We start from the raw sequence: 20,507 nt of genomic DNA, 5'->3' as shown, positions 1-20,507 counted from the left end.
AAGAAGAAGAAAATAAGAAAATTTGGGGAAAAGTTAATTTTTGGAGAACTTGAGGTAAGTTTTGCAACACTTACAGTTGCGCTACGCAAACATAAACTCAGTAAGACACACCCTATACGTTAAGTTGGCTAACTGAAGTTGTCCTGTAGGACGAATTTCAATGAAGAAGCATATGTAAAGTATACATATTGCAATATACAGGGTGAGTCAAAAGTCCGTGACCACCCCTTATAAAATGGAAGGGAGTGTAGATTGCAACAATTCAACACTTTTTCCAGTTCTTAAAACTGGTTAAAACTGAGATTATTTGCGAAAATTACAGGACATAAATGAATATCACCTATGCCCAGGTCGGCGCTGGAATCTTGAACGAAAGTCACACACACATATATATACTAAACAAAATTACTTTTTGTTATAGTGGTGTTGGTATTATAAGCAGAAAAAGTGATAGCATACAGAATACACCACTTAGAAAACTGTGAAAATTGTCATACTCTTAGAAATGAACTATCTTATTATTCGATATTTCATTAACTTCATTTGGGTGTTAGGGGGCGAGGCGCCAGGGGACATCTCCCCCCCCCCTGGCGTCGTCACTGAACCCCTGTCGCCGTAGCGCGCTGTTCTAACCACTCCGCCACGGAGGTTGACTCTCAGGCGAGACAATCAGAAACCTTGGAAAGATCCGAGTTCCTATTCGCGAACCGTCTTGTAAACAAAAAGTAGGAAAGTAGCTACTCGTTACATAAACGACAGAATGAGTGAATCAGTGAAGTCAGATATATTCCACTTTCTGAGGTTGTATTATTTAATATTATTAGTATTATTTTACTGTTCTTGGTTCTTGAAATACCGTAATTTATTCTGTTGTTCGCAAAAAGAACAGTATTTCCTGGTGAGATATTTTGCTTTTGCCTTGACGTTGTATTTATGTGGGCCTTTAATATATTTTTATGTCAATTTTTTTCAGATTGAAACATAATTTTAATTACGATTTTTAATAACGATCTTTTATGTGTGAGCGAGTTTATAATATTCATACCAATATTACGAAATGAATTATTAATTCATATGCAGTCCCAGGTAGCCAAATGTTGCTTTCGGTGTGAACTGTCTGGTGTTGGCCAAGCATCGTGAGGATAATGATGAGTTCCTTGAAAAGGAAAGCCAATTAAGCTTCGCCTGGAAAGCCAAATAACAGCAACAATTGGTTTGATCGATTTATTTTGGTTTATATTTCTTCGTTTTTCTGCCACTTTCTGCTAATCTCGAAGATCAGAACAAGTGATATGATATTATGAAATTGATGAAACGACGCTCACATGGAAGCCCATAACCAAGCCTGGATTCGAACCCGGGAACTCTGTCGTCGTAGCGCGCTGTGCCAACAATTCGGCGACGAAGGTCGGCACGATAAAAACAATTGGACTCGTTGCGCTGAGCAGGTGTACTCCAAAGATAAGCAGCCATTCGGTAGGTATTGAACCTCAGACGAAATTTTCACCATGGAGTTTATTATTCCAAAGCTGCTACCTCGGTGAGGCAAAACTAACTGACTTCTGTTCTAAAGGCTCTAGGTTCGAATTATGGCCATGGTTTACATATTTTAGGGCATTTGTTCTATTCCCTGTATCATAGGATCACCATTTATCCTTGCCGTGGAAAGTGACGAAGTTTTTGGTTCACTAGTTGCTCAGATAGGCAAATCGGAACTGGAGTAGTGGAGTTTCCGAGCCCTTGATCACAATCCCACAACGTAATCCCCTACGCTTTCGAGGCGGCCTGAAAAGTGGCGTAGACGAGTGGAGGAAATAAGAACTATAAAGAGTGTATTCAATCCTGAATATTAACTATAATACAAAAATTAAATTTTCAATACTTAGATTCTAAGAAAGCTTATTCACATAAAGGTGGATCCCATACAATTTGTAACGAGACTGGTTCGTTACAATAAATAAGTGAGTAAGTGGTCAGTAATGTGTCAGTATTTGGTCAGTTTTTTTTACCACTTGAATAGTTTCCACCCCTGCTATCACCAAAACCAAAACAATCGCACATAGGAAATTCCAACCCAATCTGAGTCGCTGGCTAAGGGCTAGCACTACAGACATTCAGTTCAGTGGTCAACCTTGCCTCGGGGACAGACAAAATCAAAACAAAAGCAGTCGGAGGGTGTTGGTTGAATGTTCTGCGAGGAAGGAATTTACAGTACCGGAAGTTTGGGGAGAGGAGCTTGAACGAGGGTCGGCACGTGTTTCGTATTTTGTGGGTGAAAGTTTTATTTTAGCGTATACTATTTTTCGCTGTTTGTAAGTAAAATACAGAGTAATTAACTTATATTTTAGGAAAGGAATCAAATGGTAACATTGTACACAGAGAACACCATAACACTTCCTTGCAGTAGTTTGCAAACATTCAACTACATCTTTTATTTTTTTTAGCTAAATTAAATCGAAATATAAAACAACCTTTCTCATCTTGTCTATTCTAATGCATAACATACAGCCAAAGTACATCTACGTCTCGTGTGTTGCACTAAGTACAGGTAAATTGTAGAGGAAGAACTGCAGCGACGGAGGAAAATGCAAATCAAACAGGGAATTATATTCAGTCGTGGAATAAGCCACAGTCTTGCGTTCAATGCGTTGGACCCGCTCGCGAAACTATCGTCGGTGGTTGCTAGTAATTCGGAAGTTTCACCACCAGATGTCTCAGACGTAAGGGTGGCAAACTCGTTTCCTTGATCCATGCCGTTAAAGACTGGATTATGTACGGTACTGATTATTCCTCATCGCACCCTTCTGAGGAACGGGTTACCTCCCCGATTGTACGCAAGGAGGGCTAGGGAGCCGAAGCAGTGATCGGGTGGCGAACATCTGTTTTTGATTTACTTGACCTTATATCAAATTAATCTAGATAGGGTGTATAATAAATAGAGCCCGGAAGTTCAGGCATTTATTTTCGTTAAATTACGCAGGCAAAAAGGCATTTATAATGTGGTAAATAGGCACTAAAAAAAAAAAAGGCAAAATAAACCGAAAAAAGGCACATTTAGAAGTCGCTTACTTTTATCTTTATCTATAATTTCTGGCAAAATGTTAAAATCTAAATTGGAAAGAGCATTTCAATTTTCTACGTCTTGATTGCACATAACTACAAGGTGCTTTTTAAGTTCTAAACATTCATTGATAGTCGTCTGTCAGAGAGAATGTTTTTCATAATAGAAAATGATCTTTCTACTTCGACAGAAGTTATTGGAGCATACATATAACAAGCTAATGTAGCTGGACTCATTTTGGTAACAGCATTTTCACCTTTTAGAATATCACAAATTGTATTCAATTGTTTCAAGTCCTCACTTGCACCCACTACCCGTCAGCACTTTTCCGCAACAGCTCACCCCTTTTCTCCTGGAACTTCCATCATCTGCTGCATAGATTCCTCGAAGATTTTCATGGATGCTAAAATTGTAATTGTCTCTGGCAATGCACCATAATGTGCAAAAGTAAACTTGAATAGCACAGGAGTTTTTTTCACTTCACGAATTGAAGCCGCTTCATTTTCTGGAAGAGCATCGATCACCTCACTGATTTTTTAAAGGTTGTTAGCATAATATATAGCTGCTGATATCCAGGTTCCCTATCTCGTCAAGACTGGTTGCTGAGGTAAACTAAGCTCAATCACAACTTCCTGAAATTTTCGGGTTCGAGAGGGAGATTTCAGAAATATTTTCTTCGTGTTCGAAATCAACCTGTCCACTTCAGCAGTCAATCATGCACAAGAAATGTTAACCGAAAGGCAATATCCTGACTCAGCATGAAATACTTTTTTCTCACACCTTTCTCCTTCAGCAATGTTGAAACATGCGTGAGTTCAATATTACTTAAATAAGGCGAAAATTATTCACATAATAAACGGAAGAAAAATAAATGCCAACAACGTTTTTTGGGAGAAAAATAATTGATATACACATTTTTTTTAAAAAAAATGTCAAATTTCATTGAAAAGGGCAAAAAAGGCATTATAATTAAAAATAGGCAGTGGGGTCCCAAATAGGCAAAATAGGCAAAATGAAAAGGCTTCCAAAACATTCGAAACAACATAAGAAACGTATATCCGTAAAAATTTTATCAATATATGCAGTAGATAAAAAGAGGCATTTTGCCAAACTTCCGGGCTCTAATAATAAATATATACAGAATAAATACGAGTTGTTGCGGTAAACCAGCTCGAATTTTCAGGATTCGAAAATGCCATTTCGTAAGTTCATCATTCATCCTTATCGTCGGTATTAACCGAAATTTGTAGCAATGTAAAATAAACAAACTAGAAATATAAATAGCCATACACTGAAAGGAGTGGAGATACGTAACAAGAAACAAATGTGAATACCAAATAGAACCTAATATGAACTATACTGATATTGAGCATGTGACTTCAAATTCACCTGAAATATTGGTATTTTTCAAAGAATTTCCATTTTTGGGTTAAAATTCCCTCTAAAAAAGGGAAATTTCCGTTCTTGTTGCAACATTGCCGCAACCAATGCAGAAACGCTCAAATCGCGCTTATGAACCGCGCCAGCAAGCCGTTTGATTGAGACTAACCTAGAAACAGCTTCTCCAACCAATGACGTTTCCGCAGGGTGCCGGCGAGGAAAGAAATGTCGGAAGCAAACATACCCTTCTTTTTACTTAACAGTCTATCTCTGGCATCTGAACACCCGCTTTAACAAACTGCGAAGGTTTTTAGTCACGCTAAACGTTTCCGGCTGGTTTGTCCTCACAATGCACGAACATTCCTCGCTCTCATCATAATACGGAATTGTTTATACACACACGGAAGTCACAGTGTCTTGTTAGCAGCTCGAATGCGACAACTAATGGCCGTGCTGAAAGTACTCAAATGTTTATAGCTGCATTCCACTATATCTCTTTTAAAACAGGGGTTCACTGTACCTACACCAAGTCTTCAATCATAATCGCGTCCAACTGCGAAGAGAAATCGCATCGGATATTTGTAGAGGCCTATTGTAGACTTCACCACGATCGAATTTGGCATCAGATTATTCCTTCTGTTCTTCAGAGGGTTCTCTCTCTCTCTCTCTTCATAGATTGGAGAATGGTGTTCAGCGAAAGTTGAAGTACATTTTAAGCACACGCAGGGATAAGCCCTTCAACGTGAAAAATAAATAGCTGAATCGGCCTCCACTGAGAATTCGAATCCGCAATCCCTTCATTAGAAAGTGATGATTATACCGATGTTAAAGCGACAGAGTGGTACCAGGAGGTTTACACCACATTCTGGTCAACGTTTAACCTCAGTAGTGTCAAAAACAAAACACATAAACGGTTCTAATCAACACAATTTCAACACCGCCGAGGTTAAATGTTGACCAAAATGTGGTACGGACATCATGGGACTACTGCCTGCGTAGCTTCAATACCATTTTCTTTAGTGCACGTGACAAAAATCAGGCAGAAGATCGATGTTTATGGCAGTTGCCATGGCAGTGTTTCTCAAAAACCTTCAGTTCATCTTAACGAACGTATACTTTACTTTGTATAACTGTACGTAAAGGAGGGGGGGGGGGGAATCCGCCACACCAGAAATTTCAAAAGATGTCATTCTGCATAAGAAAAACACGAGAGTGTAAACACACTTGTTGATGTTATCTTTAACAGCCTTTAGAGTACATCGGAGGATTGTTTCAATATTCCAGTTCATTCGATAGGGAGAAAAAAAACTACAAATAAAAACCTATGCACCTTATGCCAAAGTGTACTTTATCCCCTTAATTTCATTTTTGTCAGTCTCTCTTTTCTGGCATTCTTGGATAATCGCGACGAAGAGGATGAGTGATGATATAAAACTGATTATGGTACACTCGCAAAGAACACCCATGCGCAGGCTGGGATTCGAAACCGGAAGCCATACTTAGTCCCCTTAGAAGGAGCACTTTCGAGAGAGATGTAGAAAAAAGCAACATCATCGTAGAGGGAAGTCTGCAGCTCCGAACGCTGATACATCAGCTTGAAGCACATGCCATTGCAAATTCACATCTCCCGCTGTAGATTTGGAGAATTCTCCTCCAGGTGTGCTGTCAGCAGGAAGAGACTGGAGTTCCCGAGAGGAAACACCGCGTTGCCTGTTCAAAGTCCGATCCTCATTCCGTTTCCTCCTGCCTGGTAAAAGTTAAATGCCTGTCACCAGGGAAAAAAAGGGGAGTGGAAAAGTGGAAGGGTACTTTGCCAATTTCCATCACTTCCCGATTCTTCTCTCTCCCTCTCGTGTCCGTACGGCGAATCAGCTCACGTAGGCTCTTTCTTATCGATCTGGGACGCAACAAAGAATACGACGAGTCAACGTGTCTTATCCGTGAAAATTGAGCACAACAATCTGAGAAGAATCGCACTCGATGTGAAAGTCTCTTCATGTTCTCGAATAAACAGAGTTGACAAGGTAAAACTCATTGATATGACTTACTACATGCAGATGAGTCTCAAAGGAATGGGCTATTAAAAAAATGTAACGTGAAAATTAAGAGCTAACATGTGAAGAAATAAACGAAAGGAGCAAATAAGTAAGCAAGCACACATCTTGGTAACACACCTAACTATACATTGACCATAGAAATACACGCCAAATCATCAACAGACACCCGTTACCACATCCAGAATTCAGAGAAATATGTCTACATCTTGAGATATCATGTGAAACACTTATTTCTCCTTAGTTACAAAGGTTCTAGATTAACATAAGGATGAGCCTAGTTAAAAGTTCCACCAAATTTCATGAATGGTGAGGAATACAACTCAATCTTACGAAAATATTTTAATACAGTCGAACCATTTTCTTTGGTAAGAAATTAATGCACACGCTCACGTAAGTTAAAATGAATTGGTTTTGCGATGAATCATTCACATAAAAAAAATGGCAAGAGAAACGAAAATTCATTTAGGCTCGATTCCTATCGCTCTGTCTCTCTCTTGCGTGTGTGTGTGTGTAATTTCATGTACATTAACATCCTAAACAGATCTCACTCGTTTTGGTACCTTTAATTTTTTAATAATATTATTTGCATTGCCGCCTCTAACAAATCACAATATCTGCCTTAAGTCGCATAATATTTTCTGACATCAAGAAGCTTAAGTTGTTGATAATCGTGAATATAAAAAAAGCTAATACATACATATTAATGTAGCGTGCAATTACATGGAAATACAAATATGTTATCATAGTTCTTGACGCGTTTTAATTATGGTCTCTTATGTGCTCACTCACTTTATGAATGCATGGATCTGTTATTGTTACAGAGCAATAAAAACAAAACACGATGATCAATAGCTTTTTAGTCTTTTTGCAAATATAGCAGAAAACAACGAACTGAAAATGACTAAAAAAAATATCCATATTGAAGCTCAAGACCAGACGTGAAAGCTCTCCAATGCACTTCACAAAGAACTTCAACTGCAAACTGACTGCTTTGTGGAGTACTGGCGCAAGTCCTTTTTTCCTAACTTCCTTTTCCTGCCGTCCTGCACAGGTCGTGACCAGTTTCTAAACGCATGCAAACCCGTCAATGGACATCCAAACCATTGGCCAGTTAACATAAGAATGTCAGTAGCCTCGGAGTTAACATTTTAAACGCTGACACATGCACGGGAAGCAAGCCCTTTGGATATACTGAGCAAATCCACGAACGTGTTATTAACAGAACGGAGACCAGCATGCAATCACAGAAAGGCAAACAGGCAGTACGGAAACCTTTGACTAAAAATTAAGAGTGAAAAGGCGCCTTTGCATTCTCTGTTCTTTCTATCCCCTGGAAAAGCATCTCGCAATAATAGTATTTTGTATATGATATTGATTGGATGAAAGTCTATTGTCTCAACTTCTTCTTGCATCGATTTCACCATGCTTCAAGTCTATTTGATCTGTTAATTTCCCCATTTTCTCCTCTTTCGCGAACTCCAATCTTCTGATCGGTGCTCTAATACTCAACGCAAACTTGTCAACCATAATTCTGTACTACTTTTTTCTTCAACATTGAATTTGCAACATACATACTGAGGGAGATAGTTCAGATACAATACCACGTCATTAGAACAGGAGATAATGTGACAAGGTTGTTTACATATATATCCTGTTGACCGCTATGTTGTGGGATAAATTGGTGCGTGTGTGATTGAGATGAGAATCTTTATTCGGAACTCAGGACTTCTGTTCACTTTATTTCTTTAGAAGCAGCAAGAGTAACTCAAGATTTTCTTTAACCAACAAAATCACGCTGTTTCCTCAATTTCTGTAGTATTTAATTCAGGAGGTTGGGTGGGCGTACCGAGAGGAACAATAAGCTAACGCATAACTGTTGTTTTTACCTCATCACACCATGCAACACACACTTGAAGAGATGACATGAGAAAAATCACAAATTCACAGGAAGACTTTTCTTCCTTGTCTCGAATATGCAATTCAACACAATATACTCGCATCTCCCAGACAGGCTATGTCAATATAATCTTGAGGAGAGCAAAGAAGGGATGTATATCTTTCATCATCAAAACCACGCCCTTTAATTACCTAAGAGCAGGGTAGTCACTGGATACCTGCGAGGGTGGGCAAAGTAGATACGCGGATATATTTAATCTAGTAAGACGGAAAAAAGAATCAACCAACTCCAACTTACTACACAATATTCTTAATTAAACAGAGTAATTTTAACTAAGATATTCACTAAAAGGTAATACGAAGTAGCATATTTCTAGATTACATTCAGTACAAAAGATCTAAGCTAAAAAAATCTCCTTGATTGCTAAAGAAAACTGATGTTCGTTTGTTCAACACATCACTACTACTTCTCATCCCTAGAACTATACACGACCGTTATAAATATACTGATTTTATTTATATAACCATATTTACCATATTTCCAAGATGTAGTGCATTTGTTTGTGGCTGGTTTGATGAAGTTACGATTTAAATTCCAATTTTGTAAGATGCGGCTTCTTTCTCTATCGCAACATACAATCTCTCTCTCCGGTTCATCATAGCTGTGGTTGCCCAGGCACCGTAAGGCAATAATAAAACTGTCTCGCTTCACATCACATTCACATCTTGAACCTCAAATGTTCCGGGGAGAATTTCAGTGAACTGTGCTCATCTGTAGGCGGACAAACATGAGGTGAACTACATGCATCGCCTTTACTTGTGCGGGAAAAATTCTCGTCTCTCCAATCCAGTGTGTTTCAGGTACGTAAGTCATTTGGAGACGACTACTACGAGACTCAATTAGAAGTCGTGAACAGCTCTTGATAACACTCGTTACGCAAGGATTTTATCAATTTGCTGACCAAGGAGGGGCTGTGTGGCGCTTAGCACCGTGCCATATGGGCTTGTAGCATCCTCATATTTTCGATTCTCGCCTTCTGATTGTCAAGAGGATAAGCATTATGCTCAGACCTCCATCATCCACTACATACATCCAGCAAGAGATGGATTGCATGTCTCTGCTGAACCTTGCAGCACTACTGCCATCAAGAGGGTCCCGGGTTCGATTCTCAGTGGAGGCACATTGACCTGTGGTTCAGATGCCACAAAACTGTAGGCCCAGTCCCGATTAGCCTTTCTGTGAATAAGCGGACTTAAATGCAAGAACCCAAAACAGAAATGCAATAAAGCATTTGTTTGATTCAGTCAACGAGAGAATAAGACTGTGTCCTTCTCAAAAGTTACATGTTGGTAAAAGGACATTAAATCTCAGCTTTCGTTATGTGTTTAGCACAAGACGCACAGATCACGTAAATGTGTTGCTCTATACATTCTCGGCCACGGTTTCGCCACGCTGACCCTCATAGAACTAACCTCCTCTAGTATCGAACCCAAATCTCCTTACCGCATGAACTCTCGCAACTGAGAACAAAATCCCACAGTATATAGCACAGATTTTGCCAGAAAATTCTTCCTTTCGCTGAAACAGCACACACTGCCATTTGCTTTTGTTCCAGTTGCCATAACAATTGCCAAATTTGCACTATCACTTTATAGGAAGAGGGGAACGCATCAAAACATGTCACTGGTTGTCATATACGTTGAAGTGTTGCTTCCTTTTAAGTTTCTGACGCCTATTGTATTGTGGTGCAAGTAGGTTACCAAGTCATACCTCGAACCTTGTACTCCTCAACACCCAGACCCTTAATAACTGTACTGTTAATTCGTCACGAATTCTTTCCGTGTAAACAGCAAGTGACAATTTGAAGGGAACTGTTCAGCGTTTGGCAGAGGTTGGAGGAATAACAATGAAAGCCTGTGCACCGGTAATGTTTTTCACAAGGTCATTGGCTTCGTGTACGACATTTACGCAACAAAAGGACCGACAAATAAATCACATGGAAGGAGTTGAACTGTTTTCCAAGCCAACGGGAGACTAACCTTTTGAGAAGCCTGTGTATTTATTAACTTCTTTGGAATAAATACAATACACTGCTATGAACAAAAATGAAAATCGACGCAACGAAAATGTTGTGTCTGAAGCTGTTGAATCTTCTTCTACAAACGGATAACAAATATTGTTTATATTAGCGCTCTATCATCTTGAATATCTCCGACGTCTGGTCATTATAATATATCATATATCGAATTATAGTTATGGTACAGTCACAGCCAAACGTGGGCTGAAGTTCTAAATTAAACCCATACAGACATGTGAACTTTTGGCATCAAACTTCCAATCCTTGTAGGTGGGCAACCCCAAAACAGAACGAACAGGCACGCTGCATAACGTGCAGGTATGGGACTTGCCGATTCGGTATCGTCCTAATTGCCACAGGAAGACGAATAACACTGTATTATATGGAACAGTTGTGGCATATTTCCCAACACATTTTATTTTCTGGTTCCATCCCTCCACTGCAGTATTAGTCTTGTTGAAGCATTTTGGCACTAAAGGGTTTTCGAACAAAGATCAAGATTTACCTTTATCTGGATGACTTACATTTTTAAAACAACTGCACTTACAATGCATTAACACACAAATGGAAGATTACGTCGACAGACGGAAAATGAGAAATGACCTTGCAGGGATTTAAGAAATCAGTCAGTCAGGATGGCTGCTGCTAGTTAAACTGCCTGTCTCCCTGCCCTTATTTGTTTTTCAAAACAGGTGTTTTTGTTTCATGTGCTCTCAATTAGGACAGGGGTTATTTTTCACGTTTGTGTTCGCAATTAGTATCATTTAGGCATTGCTCGCAGTTAGGACAAGACAGTCTATTCTTCTTGTGAGACGTTAACACAACAGTGCTGATATATGTCAGCTTTAAGAAACTGAGCAATATGTCGAATCCTTACGGAAATATTTTGCATTTTTAAATAACCAATATTTGCAAAGAACTGAACGCTATTTTAACAAAACGTTTAAATGTGATTTTTTTTGTTTTTCATGCACGGATATTGTCTTTACTGTGGTATAATTTGGCGACTTCCTTTGATGCATTAGGAAGTAAATGGCACCTAAGTATCACGGCTCGATACATATCAGTCTGAGTTTTACAGATTTCTTCGGCATTGTCCTTGCACATCGCGACGATGATTCTTTCACGGTACTGAGTGATTTTAAATGCCTGGCTGTTATGTTCGCCCTTCTCTCATTGCTTTTTATCCCAACCGTTTACCTCTACTCTATCTGTACATAGGACTTCGTTCCACAACTTGATTAATTTTTTTTTACGAAAGCAGCCGTCAACACCCCTCAGTAATATTCTGTCAGCGGTAATTGTAAAGATATGGCTTTATATAATTACGAGACATGTGCAAACGAGATTGAAAAGATATAACTGCATTGATCTTGGGCTGCAGTGACTTGGAACGCCCCGTTTCCTGTTCCCTCTCATCTGACTTTAATTACAGCGGCTATTGGAAAAGAAGCCGAATAACCGGTTGTTTTCGCTGGTGTTGATTTCATCTAACAATAACCTATCACGTTCTGCATCCAATCTGGTCTCCTGAAAGCCGAGATGCCAGAAATATATGGCGTAATCAAGTTCGATAACGCAATAAGATTTTCTGGAGTTACAAAGAACGGCTAAATTTCCGCTTCTTAGTCGTATTAATTGTTACCTGGTTATTGGCTGTCGTAGGGAAGTTGTGGATCAATAGGAAGTTTTCTACTGTAATTTGCATGATGTGGAAAGTTGCACCGGGGCCTCCCTGAAGGCACAGTGGTAACGTCGTCTTGTAATTGAAGGAGCCCCTGGCACGGATTCTAATTTAAACTGTAGGTTCAGTCCCGATTACTCAATCTGAGCATAAAGTGATTGACTTATTTGTTTCATCTTACTTCGCTTTTCTGCTACTTTTGGCTAATCGCGAAGATGAGGATGAGTGATGATATGAGGAAGGGACACTCCAAAAGAACAGTCATGCCCACGCTGGGATTCGAACTCTGGACTCCTGCTGTCGTAGCGAGCCTGTGCTAACCAATAAGCCACGAAGGTCGGCTAACATTCGTATGGTTACCTATTGATAAGGGGTTTCCTATATCAAAAGAGTGTAAATATAGTTTTCAAAAATTCTGAAAAAATACATTTGTTTAGAAATGCTTCTTGAGTATTCTTTGGGGGTATTCGGGTTTTTCACACTATTACGAATGTAGGACCAAAGGTGAAGCAAAAAATTATTACAAAGGATATCCTGAACGCTTCCTTCAGAATTGGAAATAACGATGCGGTTTTTTTGAAAGAAAGATATTTTTTTCTAAATAGCTTGTAACACAGGTCAAAGGTTATGTCGAGCATATGCGGCAGGTGCATATACATACATTCTCCGCGTCCGCGCAACACAAACATATTCAATGCACCTCAGGGTACGGAACAACCGCTGCTGAAACATGAAATATAAAGTTTTCTCCATTGCTCGCCAGATGCTTTCCATATAACCCGAAGCGAAACAGCTGAAAGCCTTTCCGGAGCAGGGCACTGGCGAAACATGTGTTGTATTTATTGCACTGATCCCACTGAATGTGTTATGTTTCTTACGTCGGAAAACAATAGCTTAGCCTACATAAATATTACGTAATCGCATTTAATAGTTTTTGCATACGAGAGGTGGCCAATGAGCGGAACGAAAGATAGCACTGGTGAGAGAAACATGCTCGCGCAGTTACTGATTAAACTCCTACTGGCATCAAACTGTACGTTCGTATATGAAGTCCAACGACGTTTTTTGCTTCTCGTACGTTTCCAGATTAAATAACCAGAGTAATCCGTCAAATATACAGTTTAATCCTTGTCATTCATTACAATTTCCAATATCTCTAGCTGATCAGGTTTATCTGATCTCTTGGCAACATATATTGAATCGATATGCTGTGTTCAATCACACCCACTCACCCAACCATAAATATCTTGTAGGCCGCGTGAGATCCGGTATTAAAACAAATATCCAATTCGATTTATTCCTATCCGCTTTAATTGTACAATTATATTATAAGCTTACCACCTTATAATTAATTAATGATAGCGTTAAAGACAATTTAAAAGCACCACTGCGGCCTCCCCGATGGCGCACTGGTAGCGTCGTCGCCTTGTAATCAAGGGGTCCCGGGTTCGATACCCGGTGGAGGCACATAGTGGTTCGGATCCCACTTTAAACTGTAGGTCCAGTCCCGATTAGCCTTACTCTGCATAAAGTGGACATAAAACTCCAAATCAAACAAACAAAAGCACCACTGCAATAAGAACATAATGAGACCAATCCTACTTAGTGTGTAACAAACAGTCTATTGTACGCAGCTTTTCTGCCTATCCAAGTTAATCGCGACAATGTGGATGAGGATGAATGATGATATGACGAAATTGATGCAGGTACACACACAGCCATGCCCAGACCAGGATTGGAATCAGAGACCCTTGGCGTATTAGCGCGGTGTGCTAACCACTCCGCCACGGAGGCCGGTTAAGGAAATGTTCATGCCTTACTCAGGATTCCAATCTAGGAATTTGGCTTTGTAGCGCATTACGCTTAGCACTAACTCACAAAATTATATTATTGGTTAATTGATTTAAAAAAAAATACAGTAACAATACTAAATTAACAATGATGATTGCCATTCCGTAAAATGGTGATCCCGTTATAAAAGTGTAATAAAGATAGATAAAAATCAATATTCAATATCTGCAATGGTCATTAGTCACGATTTTAGTGTATGTAAAATTAGAATTTGAACACATGCTTTCTATCTTCATTATCATACGTTGTGAATGATCGTAAAACTTCTTGTAAGCTCTCAATATCTACTGAAGGTTAGTGCACCGAATAACGAAGGAAGCAAGGAAATGGGACTGGAACAAAGTTTCCCGTGATACACAATGTGGAGCGCTTCTTTGATGCTCGAGGGAGAAAGTGCTCCTGGGAAAAAGATGTCCGGAAACATGATGCTGACATTATTCCTCCTCGCAGCGTCCCACTGCAGAGATTCCTTAAGATGCATCTCGCTAGCAAAGAAATGAACCGAATCGAAAACATTTTTTCCGGAGCCTCAACTTGCATTAATCTGATCGGAGCATCATTTCTCATGGAACCAAATTAATAATCTTCTTACTGTTACAATGAAGCACAATTACATTTGCTTTGGAAAAATTACTGAAAAAAAGTGGTAAGATCTATGGAGAAGTTGTTTTTCTCGGAGGCTACTCACATCCACAACTTAGTCAAACTCTCCTACACCAGTTGAATTTTTTATCTACGAAATACAAACTCCTGGACAGCTCGTTCAAGTTCGAAACATCTGTGGATTCAATACTGAAGCTAGTCAGCGGGCACAGAGAGTGTATCTTGCTGCGCAGTCGGTGCGTTGTAACCTCGTGCGCATACACCTGTCCAAAGAATATCCTCGAGTGGGCGGAGCTTGATCTGGAACGTCAGGTTTTAGACTCGTTTCGAATGTTGGATTGATTTGTTGTTTTAAGTCCACTTTATGCACAGTAAGGCTAATCGGGACTGGACTTACAGTTTAAAGTGGGATCCGAACCACATTGCTTACAAGGCGACGAAGCTACCACTGAGCCATCGCGGAGGCCTCGTTTCGAATGTGTACGTCAATATGAGCAGGGATGTTACGATAAAATCCACCTTTACAATGCAAAAAAACAATATTTTACATTCACAATAGGGAATATCACCTCTTGCCGTCCCATATCATCGAGAAAGAATTTACAAAAACTACTTGTGTTTGTGTATGCTACAGAAATCGGCCAGGCAAACAAACGAAGAAAACGGTTCCTGTAAACAACTCTTCACATTAGCTTACTAAACACCCGTGTCCCTTGCTCTGACGACCCAAAGCTCGAAATCGAATTTCGCTAGCCAGACGTAATTATGAATGCTCACTGTCGCGTCTTATCCTATTCTTTATGCGACTACTTACTGGGGAGACGATAGATCCATGGATTACTGCTCATCTTAATCATGTCTCACCGTTTGTAACTAAAGGGATACGTAGCACAAAATTATACTTTAGTGTTAATGATGTTTTTAGCTCATTCTAAGGGTTAATTATGCATATTTAACTAAAATCTCGCTCTAAATCCGTCTGGCTCCTTCCGTCATGCACTGTTAGAACATTCTTTTCCCTGGAGAAAACGGGGAGTGGTTTTTGAGAAGTAACGATGGATTAATTGACGTCTGTAGGAGCCAATGAGATTAAGCAATATTTTAAAGGAGACGAGCTGCCCTGTGAAAATATATCGAACATTACAGCTGCTCAAAAGGTAAGCTTTAAACATAACGTTGTAACGCAAGTGTTATCTTGGAAACAAACTTTTCTTTGTAAAATATGACATTTCGAAGTGGAGATTTGCAGAAGTTCGTCATCATCCGCATCAAAACCACCCTCAAACCCCAAAGTGTGTATGTTTGTTCCGGCATAACTCTCGAACGCCTGAAGCGATTTCAACCAAACTTGGTACACATATGACTTACAACCTGGAAAGATAAATACTAGTGTTGCCCACGAGACGAGACTTTGGCGTGTCTCGTCTCGAATTTTTAAAAGCCTGTCTCGTCTCGTCCCGTGGACAACACTAATAAATACTGTGGGGGGTAAGACACCCCTGGCACCCTAGGGGTGGGGGTGGGAAGGGGTGACATGTAAAAATAATTGAAAACGACCGATATTAGTGTGGAATCCATAGCTTTCGGGGTCGCTAAAATGAATAGTGACACTCCGAATGCCGTTCAATTTATTTATTCTTGCTCCTGGAGGTGAAACTAAAAATGTTGTTTATAATAAAGTTTTGAGTTAAATTAATATTATAGTGAATTTGTAAAAGATTTTACTTTATGATTTGTATACTGTACTTATACTTTTAAATACCTGTAAATAAAATTAGTTACATTTTACACTATAGTTAGAATTCATTACTTTTCTGTCTACTAGAACGCCGGGTAATCAGCTACAATAGTAACTTATAAAAGTCTGCATCTATCTAAGAGACAATTAGTCAGCTGAAACATACACAGCTTGAAATATGACAAGACATGGAGCAGATAACAGTATTTAATTGATCTTCAACTATTACTTGTATTAATTTACGTCGCTTTAATGCAACTTTTGGCTACTCGCGACCATGAGAATGATTAGAACAATTTGATGAAGGGACACTCATAAAGTAACACTGATGCTCAAGGAGAGACTCGAACCTGGAACTTTCGCTGGCGAGATCGTGGTCGCCGGCTCAACGCGTTCGGTCACTGAGGCGACCTCAAAGACCGATTGGAACATGAACATATTTACACAGAACAATTAGATAAATTGGACCCTAGCTTAATCTCGTCTCCGAAGATAAGCGATCAACTTGTAGAGTGCGGCGTGTTTCATGTTACAAAAACAACAACTGATACAAAATCAATTCTAACCACGCAAAGCATCCGTGAGCAGACACAAGAAGTAGCTCAACACTCCAAACATCTTAGAATAATAATAAAATCGCAATTCAACATTGGCTACAAGACCAACATAGTACTCGTTATATAGCAGGCACATGTTACAAAAAGTACTCCCACACTATGGGGCAACGGGTATGATTGAACGGCGATATGGCTGTTTTGGCAGTCCCACGATTTGTTAGGGACTCGGTGTTGATGCTTTAACTTTGGTATGTGTGCATATGAGCGATCGTACTTCGCCATGGGTAGACATGAGGACAATATATGCTTACGACTGATTTTAAGCTTGTTGATATTTAATTCACCTTTATTTTCGGTTTCCTTAATTTTCTCTCTCTCTCTCTCTCTCTCTCTCTCTCTCTCTCTCTCTCTCTCTCTCTCTATATATATATATATATATATATATATATATATATTTATAAATGAATGTATGTATGTATATATGTTTGTTCCAGCATAACTCTCGAACGCCTGGAGTGATTTCAACCAAACTTGGTACACATATGACTTACAATCTGGAAAGAAATGCTGTGAGGGCAAGCCACCCCTGGCACCCCTAGGGGTGGGACCATAGTTTTCGGGGTGGCTAAGATGAATAGTGACACTCCCAATGCCGTTCAACTCCAACTTCATTTTACACTATAGTTAGCTATATAATTCATAATTTTCCTGTCTAATAGAAGATTGGGATAAATAAATACCCGGGCAACGCCGGGTAATCAGCTAGTTATGTATAACTAGCTGTAACATTCATACAAAATTTCCCAATTTCATGCATTACGAAATTTGTGGGCACAAATGCCCATTACATCTTTTCTGCAGCATGTATTACTTTTTTTAAAATTGTATACATACGTTGCATCAAATGTAGGATTCGGACAAAGTTTTCTTCGTGCACATAGCCATAACGTTCTTTGCATGATTAAAACAAAGGGCTGAAGCTGTAATATGCGATGCTATTCCGTTCAGAGATATGAGAATTTAGGTCTGTTTGCTACCTACCCAAAGTCCATCTCTCAATGATAAAACAGACTTTATAAACACTGTTTACACAGAGGTTGTAAACAAGTGATATAACAATGAGGAAGATACGAATTAATGTTTATGCAAGTTTACCTCTTCAAGAGATACCACGAATTTCTGCATGCGCGCGTGTGTGTGTGTGTGGGGGGGGTCGCACCCGTAGAACTGGTTAATTCCCGCATAATTACAGAAATATGATTTGGGATTTATCTAAATTTCTCATATTAATTTATATCATAAAGTATTAAGATAGTAAGAAACTCAGCATATGCACATTTTCCGTACACTATATGATAGCTAAAAGAAAGAGTTGACGCGAAATTACGAACGATGTATACAGAAACTGGGAAGTACGTGTTTTTAAATTAGTTTCTAAATCATGAAGAAAACAACAAAACGACATAAGCTACTTGTGTAAACAAGATGAAAATTATTTATGAAAATATTTGATGGTTTAAACTGTTCACAACTTCATCGATAAGACACGCAGTGTTTTTATTGGTCGACATAAGTTTGCCGCAAAATCGGTCGTACACATTGAGAATTTGGCGTGTAAATGATGTGAAAAGACCTGATTTCTCCCATCTGTTGTTCTCCTTCTCTTCAATCGGATCCATAGTCGTTGCCGAGCACGTTTTCATTCTTTCACTAAAAGAGGAACAAAGTGACGTTAACAAAATAATACTTTTGCCGTAGCACCAAGTAATGTTACGGGGTATTCAATGCTGATATTTAGCATTGCATGATAATATTCCTTATACTATTATATCGAAATTAAAATAACTATAATTTATAAATTAATTATATGTTAGTAATGGGTTACAGGAGATTTTACATTAGTTTTCAGTATTTTTCTATCAAGCTCGCGTATCGTTACGTGTGCCGGTACTGGTACACGTACCATAGTTTGAGAAACGCTGAATTAGACGAATTTCCCTGAAACTTCCAGGTTTTTAGTGTTTTCTATGTGGGATCCGTAATCTAATGACCAATGATCCTCATCGTCGTGATTAGCGTACAGCGACGAGAGCGGCGCAAAATTAAAATATAAACAGAAAGAAGTTGATTACGAGTGACCTACCTGGGCTCCTGCCACGCCCCCCTCCGTGCACATCGCACTGGCAGCCACGCGTCCTGCCTCCGGGGTGCTTCAGCAGGTTGTCGAACAGGAGGATCCACTCCGAGTCCACGTCCCACTCGGGGTCGGGGGTTCGAACCCGGCTGTTGGGTTCAGAGGACGGCATCGCTCAAGGGAACCCACAAAGCAGAAGGTCACGTGCGAAACGTGATGTCCACACACACACAAACACCGGCACTGCACATGTGGAAACGACACGTTCAGGGTGACAGAAGACACCGGGCGGAAACCGATCACTATTTTTGTTTTCACTGGACCCCCCTCCCCGCCCCCTTGTTTCCTTAAAAGGGGAGGGGATCTGTGCACTAGTCTCAATTTTTTTTGTCAACGTGGACCTAAGGGACGTGTTGGATTGGAACGCGTGTCACTCGCGCCTCGTAAGCGTAGCGCCGCACCATTTCTGAACTTGCCAGCGTAAACGACGATGCCACACTAAAAGTTACAGCACGCGCGGCGTTCCACAGCCGGCTGGTCACGTGACTCACTACGGCCCTCCCTACAATTCGAGCACGAGGAAGGGGGGGGGGGGGATTTTCGCTTAAATCGCAAGCGCACGGTAGCGTACAAGTTATCATCATCTCTCTTTCCTGATCCAAGTGTTCCCATCTCGGCTTTATCGTTGGTGGAGGCTGGGGGCTTTCGGCAACACACGAACATTCTCATTCATTGGCTTCTTTTTGCGTGTTTTGCGGGTGCGCTGGAGTTCGCAATAAATTTGCAGCAATGTACTACCACTTGAAACAAAATACAGCAACAAACAAACTAGTGGCCCCCAGTCGGTGGTCGAAACCCATTGCAGGGGATCAATGCAGTGGCGTAGCGCAGTTCTCTGGGGGGCCCCTCAGTGAAAAAAGAAACATCGAGATGATGCCAGAGTGGAACGAACACACAATAGTTAGCAACCTCCACCGTTGTAAAATGAATTAACTTTAACCATTCCTTCCCAGTTTTTGTCATCGACTTAGGCTACAGTTTAGTAATTTGTCGAAACTAAATCAGGGTGGTCTGAATCTCGGATAAATAACTGGATGAAGAAATTAGAAATATTTTCTCTTACTTCGATGTGGTGGCACAGCCAGGATTCTTTCTTAAGGAGGGTGGAGGCTTCACACAGCCAACTATTTTGTTCGTGATCCTTTGTATTTTTTGGTTCGAAACTGTTTTTTTTTTTTTTTATGTAGGTTACATATAATGCACACAGGTCTATACGTATTTAAAAATACTTTTGGGGAAAATTGTTTAAGAGAATAGTAAACATGCTTTTTTTGGACTTAGAGGTGGATGCACCTTCAGCCCACAAAGCCATCCTCTGCCTATGTCAGGCCAAGATTCAACGTAAGAGCGCTCACATTACGCTTCTAATACTAATTGGGAGTTATAGACTCAAGCAAACTTATCATTT

General features: G+C 39.8%; 1 protein-coding gene across 8 annotated transcripts in view; it reads right to left on the bottom strand.

The window, feature by feature from the left end:
- Positions 1 to 20,507, bottom strand: part of chb (CLIP-associating protein) — a 391,332-nt gene that overhangs the window by 178,934 nt on the left and 191,891 nt on the right. Inside the window, exon 1 of one of the 8 annotated variants that reach the window (XM_083142347.1) lies at positions 19,049 to 19,526. The exons of the other annotated variants lie outside the window; for them this stretch is intronic. Coding sequence (XP_082998473.1) covers positions 19,049 to 19,211 — 163 coding nt within the window. The 5' untranslated portion in view covers positions 19,212 to 19,526. Of the gene's footprint in view, positions 1 to 19,048; positions 19,527 to 20,507 lie in introns of those variants that run through there. 8 annotated transcript variants of the gene reach the window in all.

This window comes from Lepisma saccharinum, chromosome 21, assembly GCF_977018435.1.
Source record: "Lepisma saccharinum chromosome 21, izLepSacc3.1, whole genome shotgun sequence".
Classification (NCBI taxonomy): domain Eukaryota; kingdom Metazoa; phylum Arthropoda; class Insecta; order Zygentoma; family Lepismatidae; genus Lepisma; species Lepisma saccharinum.
This window is presented reverse-complemented; position numbering and strand designations above follow the sequence as displayed.